The 8,056-nt window shown below is 45.1% G+C and overlaps 1 protein-coding gene across 2 annotated transcripts in view; it reads right to left on the reverse strand.

The window, feature by feature from the left end:
- Nucleotides 1–7,112, reverse strand: part of LOC140392919 (tyrosine-protein phosphatase non-receptor type 6-like) — a 157,726-nt gene extending 150,614 nt beyond the window's left edge. For both annotated transcript variants that reach the window (XM_072478695.1, XM_072478697.1), the window contains exon 1: nucleotides 6,949–7,112. In XM_072478695.1, coding sequence (XP_072334796.1) covers nucleotides 6,949–6,962 — 14 coding nt within the window. In that variant the 5' untranslated portion in view covers nucleotides 6,963–7,112. The remainder of the gene's footprint in view (nucleotides 1–6,948) is intronic.
- Between the last annotated feature and the right edge of the window lie 944 nt (nucleotides 7,113–8,056).

The following is an 8,056-nucleotide window of genomic DNA, read 5'->3' on the forward strand; positions in this document are numbered from 1 at the left end:
ATATAGAATAACAGGTACCCGGAAGTTATGTACAGACTGGACTGTAATCGAAGGGTTTGGGGTGGTTTATATATAGAATAACAGAAACCCGGGAGTGAGTTACAGACTGGAATCTGATTGAAGGGTTCGGGGGGTTTATATATAGAATAGCAGATACCAAGGAGTGAGTTACATACTGGAATCTAATCGAGAGGTTCGGGGGGTTTATATATAGAATAACAGATACCCGGGAGTGAGTTACATATTGGAATCTAATCGAGATGTTCAGGGTGGTTTATATATAGAATAGCAGATACCCGGGAGTGAGTTACAGACTGGAATCTAATCAAGGGGTTCAGTGTGGTTTATATATAGAATAGCAGACACCCGGGAGTGTGTTACAGTCTGGAATCTAATCGAGATGTTCAGGGTAGTTTATATATAGAATAGCAGATACCCGGGAGTGAGTTCCAGACTGGAATCTAATCGAGGAATTCAGGGCGGTTTATATGTAGAATAACAGATACCTGGGAGTGAGTTACAGACTGGAATCTAATCAAGGGGTTCGGGGTGGTTTATATATAGAATAACAGATACCCGGGAGTGATGTACAGACTGGAATGTAATCAAGGGATTCGGGGTGGTTTATGTATAGAATAACAGATACCTGGGAGTGAGTTACAGACTGGAATCTAATCAAGGGGTTCGGGGTGGTTTATATATAGAATAACAGATACCCGGGAGTGATGTACAGACTGGAATGTAATCGAAGGGTTTGGTGTGGTTTACATATAGAATAACAGATACCCGGGAGTGAGTTACAGACTAGAATCTGATCGAGCGATTCGGGGTGGTTTATATATAGAATAACAGATACCCGGGAGTGAGTTACAGACTGGAATCTAATCGAGGAATTCAGGGTTGATTATATATCGAATAACAGACACCCGGGAGTGAGTTACAGATTGGAATCTAATCGAAGGGGCCGGGTGGCTTTTTTCTGGCATAACAGATACCCGGAGAGAGGTACAGACTGGAATCTAATCGAGGTGTTCAGGGTGGTTTATATATAGAATAACTGATACCCGGAGAAAGGTACAGACTGGAATCTAATCGAGGAGTTCGGTGTGGTTTATATATAGAATAACAGATACCCGGGAGTGAGATACAGATTGGTATTTAATTGAGGGGTTTGGGGCGCTTGATATATAGAATAACAGATACCCGGGAGTGAGATACAGACTGGAATCTAATCGGGGTCTCCGGGTGCTGTATATATAGAAGAACAGACACCCGGATGCGAGTTACAGTGTGGAATCGAATCGAGGGGTTCAGGGTGGTTTATATATAGAATAACAGCTATCCGGGAGTGAGTTACAGACTGGAATCTAATCGAGGTGTTCGTGGTGGTTTATATATAGAATAACAGACACCTGGGAGTGAGTTACAGACTGGAATCTAATTAAGGGGATCAGGGTGGTTTATATATAGAATAACGGACACCCGGGAGCGAGTTACAGACTGGAATCTAATGAGGGGTTCGGGGTGGGTTATACAGAGAATAACAGACACCCGGGAGCGAGTTACAGACTGGAATGTAATCGAGCGGTTTGGGGTTATTTATATATCGAATAACGGACACTGGGAGCGAGTTACAGATTGGAATCTAATCGAGGGGTTCGGGGTGGTTTATATAGAGAATAACAGGCACCTGGGAGCGAGTTACAGACTCGAATTTAATTGAGCAGTTCGGGGTGCTTTATATATAGAATAACATAATACCGGGAGTAAGTTACAGGCTGTAATCTAATCGAGGGGTTCGGGGTGATTTATATATAGAATAGCAGATACCCGGGAGTGAGTTACAGGTTGTAATCTAATCGAGGGGTTCGGGGTGGTCTATATATAGAATAACAGATACCGGGGAGTGAGGTACAGACTGGAATATAATCGAGGGGTTCGGGGTGGGTTTTATATAGAATCACAGATACCCGGGTGTGAGTTGCAGAATAGAATCTAATCGAAGTGTCCGAGGGGTTTATATATAGAATAGCAGATACCCAGGTGTGAGTTACAGACTGGAATCTAATCGAGATGTTCAGGGTGGTTTATATATGGAATAACAGATTCCCGGGAGTGAGTTACAGACTGGAATCTAATCGAGGGATTCAGGGTGGTATATATATAGAATAGCAGATACCCGGGAGTGAGGTACAGACTGGAATCTAATCAAGGGGTTTGGGGTGGTTTATATGTAGAATAACAGATACCTAGGAGTGATGTACAGACTGGAATGTAATTGAAGGGTTTGGGGTGGTTTATATATAGAATAACAGATACCTGGGAGTGAGTTACAGACTGGAATCTAATCGAGGGGTTCGGGGTGGTTTACATATAAAATAACAGATATCCGGGAGTGAGCTACAGTATGGAATCTAATCGAGGGGTTCGGGGTTTAAAAAAGAATAACAGATACTCATGCGTGAGTTACAGACTGGAATCTAATCGAGGAGTTCTGGGTTGCTTATGTATCGAATAACAGCTCCCGGGAGTGAGTTACTGACTGGAATCTAATCGCGGGGTTAGGGGTGGTTTATATATAGAATAACAGATACCCGGGAGTGAATTACAGACTGAAATCTAATCGAAGTGGTCGGGTGGTTTTTTCTAGCATAACAGATACCCGGAGAGAGGTACAGACTGGAATCTTATCGAGGAGTTCGGGGAGGTCTATCTATAGAATAACAGATACCCGGGAGAGGGTTACAGATTGGAATCTAATCGAGGGGATCTGGCTGGTTTATATATAGAACAACAGATACCCGGGAGTGAGTTACAGACTGGAATCTAATCGAGGTGTTCGGGGTAGTCTATATATTGAATAACAGACTGGAATCTAATCGAGGGGTTCGTGGTGGTTTATATATAGAATAACAGATACCTGGGAGCGAGTTACAGACTGGAATCTAATTAAGGGGATCAGGGTGGTTTCTATATAGAATAACGGACACCCGGGAGCGAGTTACAAACTGGAATCTAATCGAGCGGGTTGGGGTGGTTTATATATAGCATAACGGACACCGGGAGTGAGTTACAGATTGGAATCTAATCGAGGGGTTCGGGGTGGTTTCTATATAGAATAACAGATACCCGGGAGTGAGTTACAGACTGGAATCTAATCGAGGGGTTCGGGGTGGTTTCTATATAGAATAACAGACACCTGGGAGCAAGTTGCAGACTCGAATCTAATTGAGCAGTTCGGGGTGGTTTATATATAGAATAACATATACCCGGGAGTGAGTTACAGGCTGTAATCTAATCGAGGGGTTCGGGGTTGTTTATATATAGAATAGCAGATACCCGGGAGTGGGTTTCAGGCTGTAATCTAATCGAGGGGTTCGGGGTTGTTTATATATAGAATAACAGATATCCGGGAGTGAGTTACAGACTGGAATCTAATCAAGGGGTTCAGAGGGGTTTATATATAGATTAAAAGATACCCGGGAGTGAGGTACAGACTGGAATCTAATCAAGGGGTTCGGGGTGGTTTATATGTAGAATAACAGATACCGGGAGTGAGTTACAGACTGGAATCTAATCAAGGGGTTCAGAGGGGTTTATATATAGATTAAAAGATACCCAGGAGTGAGTTACAGACTGGAATCTAATCAAGGGGTTCAGAGGGGTTTATATATAGATTAAAAGATACCCGGGAGTGAGGTACAGACTGGAATCTAACCGAAGGGTTCGGGGGCATTCTTTATAGAATAGCAGTTACCCGGGAGTAAGTTACAACTGGAATCTAATCGAGGGGTGTGGGGTGGTGTATATATAGAATAGCAGATACCCGGGAGTGAGTTACAGGCTGTAATCTAATCGAGGGGTTCAGCGTGGTTTATATATAGAATAACAGATACCCGGGAGTGAGTTGCAGAATGGAATCTAATCGAAGCGTTCGGGGGTTTATATATAGAATAGCAGATACCAGGGAGTGAGTTACAGACTGGAATCTAATTAAGGGGATCAGGGTGGTTTCTATATAGCATAACGGACACCGGGAGTGAGTTACAGATTGGAATCTAATCGAGGGGTTCGGGGTGGTTTCTATATAGAATAACAGACACCTGGGAGCAAGTTGCAGACTCGAATCTAATTGAGCAGTTCGGGGTGGTTTATATATAGAATAACATATACCCGGGAGTGAGTTACAGGCTGTAATCTAATCGAGGGGTTCGGGGTTGTTTATATATAGAATAGCAGATACCCGGGAGTGGGTTTCAGGCTGTAATCTAATCGAGGGGTTCTGGGTTGTTTATATATAGAATAACAGATATCCGGGAGTGAGTTACAGACTGGAATCTAATCAAGGGGTTCAGAGGGGTTGAAATATAGATTAAAAGATACCCGGGAGTGAGGTACAGACTGGAATCTAATCGAGGGGTTTGCGGTGGTTTATATAAAGAATAACAGATACCCGGGAGTGAGGTACAGACTGGAATCTAACCGAAGGGTGCGGGGGCATTCTTTATAGAATAGCAGTTACCCGGGAGTAAGTTACAACTGGAATCTAATCGAGGGGTGTGGGGTGGTGTATATATAGAATAGCAGATACCCGGGAGTGAGTTACAGACTGGAATCTAATCGAGGGGTGTGGGGTGGTGTATATATAGAATAGCAGATTCCCGGGAGTGAGTTGCAGGCTGTAATCTAATCGAGGGGATCAGCGTGGTTTATATATAGACTAACAGATACCCGGGAGAGAGTTGCAGAATGGAATCTAATCGAAGCGTTCGGGGTTTATATATAGAATAGCAGATACCAGGGAGTGTGTTACAGACTGGAATCTAATCGAGATGTTCAGGGTGGTTTATATATAGAATAGCAGATACCCGGGAGTGAGTTACAGACTGGAATCTAATCGAGGGGTTCCGGGTGGTTGAGATATGGAATAACAGATACCCGGGAGTGAGTTACAGACTGGAATCTAATCGAGGGGTTCCGGGTGGTTTATATATGTTATAGCAGGTACCCGGGATTGAGTTTAAGACTGGAATCTAATTGAGGTGTTCGGGGAGGTTTACATAAAGAATAACAGATGCCCGGGAGTGAGTTCCAGACTGGAATCTAATCGAAAGGTTAGGGATGGTTTATATATCGAATGACAGATACCCGGATGTAAGTTACAGACTGGAATCTAATCGAGGGATTCAGGGCGGTTTATATACAGAATAACAGATACCCGGGAGTGAGTTACAGACTGGAATCTAATCTAGGGATTCGGGGTAGTTTATATATAGAATAACAGATTCCCGGGAGTGAGTTACCGACTGGAATCTAATCGAGGGGTTCATGGTGGTTTCTATATAGAATAACAGATACCCGGGAGTGAGTTACAGACTGGAATCTAATAGAGGGGTTTGGGTGGTTTATATATAGAATAACAGATACCCGGGAGTGAGTTACAGACTGGAATGTAATCGAGGGGTTCGGGGGGGTTTATATATAGAATAACAGATACCCGGGAGTGAGTTACAGACTGGAATCAAATCGAAGGGTTCGGGGTGGTTTATATATAGAATAACAGATACCCGGGAATAAGTTACAGACTGGAATCTAATCGAGGGGTTTGGGGTGGTTTATATATGGAATAACAGGTATCCGGGAGTGAGTTACAGACTGGAATCTAATCGAGGTGTTTGGGGTGGTTTATATATAGAATAACAGATACCCAGAAGTGAGTTACAGACTGGAATCTAATCGAGGGGTTCAGGGTGGTTTATATATAGCATAACAGATACCTGGGAGTGAGTTACAGACTGGAATCTAATCGAGGGGTTCGGGGTGGTTTATATATAGAATAACAGAGACCCGGGGGTGTGTTACAGACTGGAATCTAATCGATGGGTTTGGGGTGGTTTATATATGGAATAACAGGTATCCGGGAGTGAGTTACAGACTGGAATCTAATCGAGGGGTTTGGGGTGGTTTATATATAGAATAACAGATACCCAGAAGTGAGTTACAGACTGGAATCTAATCGAGGGGTTCAGGGTGGTTTATATATAGAATAACAGATACCCGTGAGTGAGTTACAGACTGGAAACTAATCGAGGGGTTTGGGGTGGTTTATATATAGAATAACAGATACCCGGGAGTGAGTTACAGACTGGAATCTAATCGAGGGGTTCGGGGTGGTTTATACAGCGAATAACAGATACCCGGAAGTGAGTTACAGACTGGAAACTAATCGAGGGGTTTGGGGTGGTTTATATACAGAATAACAGGTACCCGGGAGTGAGTTACAGACTGGAATCTAATTGAGGGGTTCAGGGTGGTTTATATATAGAATAACAGATACCCGGGAGTGAGTTACAGACTGGAATCTAATGAGAGTTTCGGAGTGGTTTATATAGCGAATAACAGATACCCAGGAGTGAGTTACAGACTGGAATCTAATCGAGGGGTTTGGGGTGGTTTATATATCGAATAACAGATACCCGGGAGTGAGTTACTGGCTGGAATCTAATCGAGGGGTTTGGGGTGGTTTATATATAGAATAACAGATACCCGGGAGTAAGTTACTGACTGGAATCTAATCGAGGGGTTCAGGGGGGTTTATATATAGAATAACAGATACCCGGGAGTGAGTTACAGACTGGAATCTAATCGAGGGGTTCGGGGTGGTTTATATATAGAATAACAGATACCCCGGAGTAAGTTACAAACGGGAATCTAATCGAGAGTTTCGGAGTGGTTTATATATAGAATAACAAATACCCGGGAGTGAGTTATAGACTGGAATCTAATCGTGGAGTTCAGGATGGTTTGTATATAGAATAACAGGTATCCAGGAGTGAGTTATAGGCTGGAAATTGATCAAATAGATTTCGATCCATAGTGTTCAGCCTCCCTCTCCCACCCACACTACCCCTCCCTCTCCCACCCACACTACCCCTCCCAGGTACGTACCTACGTCCCGACATTTGTAAGTGCGTGCTGGACAGGGCTGAACTGGCTGGTTCAGTCACCCACAACTCCACGCTTGGCGTGGCCGGTTTGTGGAAAGCAGAAACATTTTCCGCATTACAGTCTGCCCTGAGGCTGGCTCGGAACGAGAGAGAGAGTCAGCGCACCTTGGAGACCGAGATAACATCAGGGTGTTGGAGGAAGTCGGGAGGCTTAATTACTGGGTGGGATCTCCGCAGTGGGGACTTTGATCAGAGCGAGGGAGTGTGGGGGAGGGACAGAGAGAGAAGCAGAAAGAGTGAGAGAGAGACAGGGAAAGAGAGAGGGACACTGAGAGAAAGAGACAGAGAGAGATAGGGAGCCGTGCTGTAGAAAATGCAACAAGCAGGTTGCACACAGCAAGCTGCAGTGCATTTGCGATCGGATTATTTTAACATCAAGGGATTGGTGTTGAGACTTGAATGTCAGTTTGAAATACCAGGTGGAGAAACAGAAATCCAACAGTGAGGCACTCCCTCAGTACTGACCCTCCGACAGTGCAGCACTCCCTCAGTACTGACCCTCCGACAGTGCAGCACTCCCTCAGTACTGACCCTCCGACAGTGCAGCACTCCCTCAGTACTGACCCTCCGACAGTGCAGCACTCCTTCGTACTGACCCTCCGACAGTGCAGCACTCCCTCAGTACTGACCCTCCGACAGTGCGGCACTCCCTCAGAACTGACCCTCCGACAGTGCGGCACTCACTCAGTACTGACCCTCTGACAGTGCGACACTCCCTCAGTACTGACCCTCCAACAGTGCGGCACTCCCTCAGTACTGACTCTCCAACAGTGCGGCACTCCCTCAGTACTGACCCTCCGACAGTGCAGCACTCCCTCAGTGCTGACCCTCCGAGAGTGTAGCACTCCCTCAGTACTGACCCTCCGACAGTGCGGCACTCCCTCAGTACTGACCCTCTGACAGTGCAGCTCTCCCTCAGTACTGACCCTCCGACAGTGCAGCACTCCCTCAGTGCTGACCCTCTGACAATGCAGCACTCCCTCAGTACTGACCGTCTGACAGTGCAGCACTCCCTCAGTGCTGACCCTCCGAGAGTGTAGCACTCCCTC

This window comes from Scyliorhinus torazame, chromosome 16 (genome assembly GCF_047496885.1).
Source record: "Scyliorhinus torazame isolate Kashiwa2021f chromosome 16, sScyTor2.1, whole genome shotgun sequence".
NCBI lineage: Eukaryota > Metazoa > Chordata > Chondrichthyes > Carcharhiniformes > Scyliorhinidae > Scyliorhinus > Scyliorhinus torazame.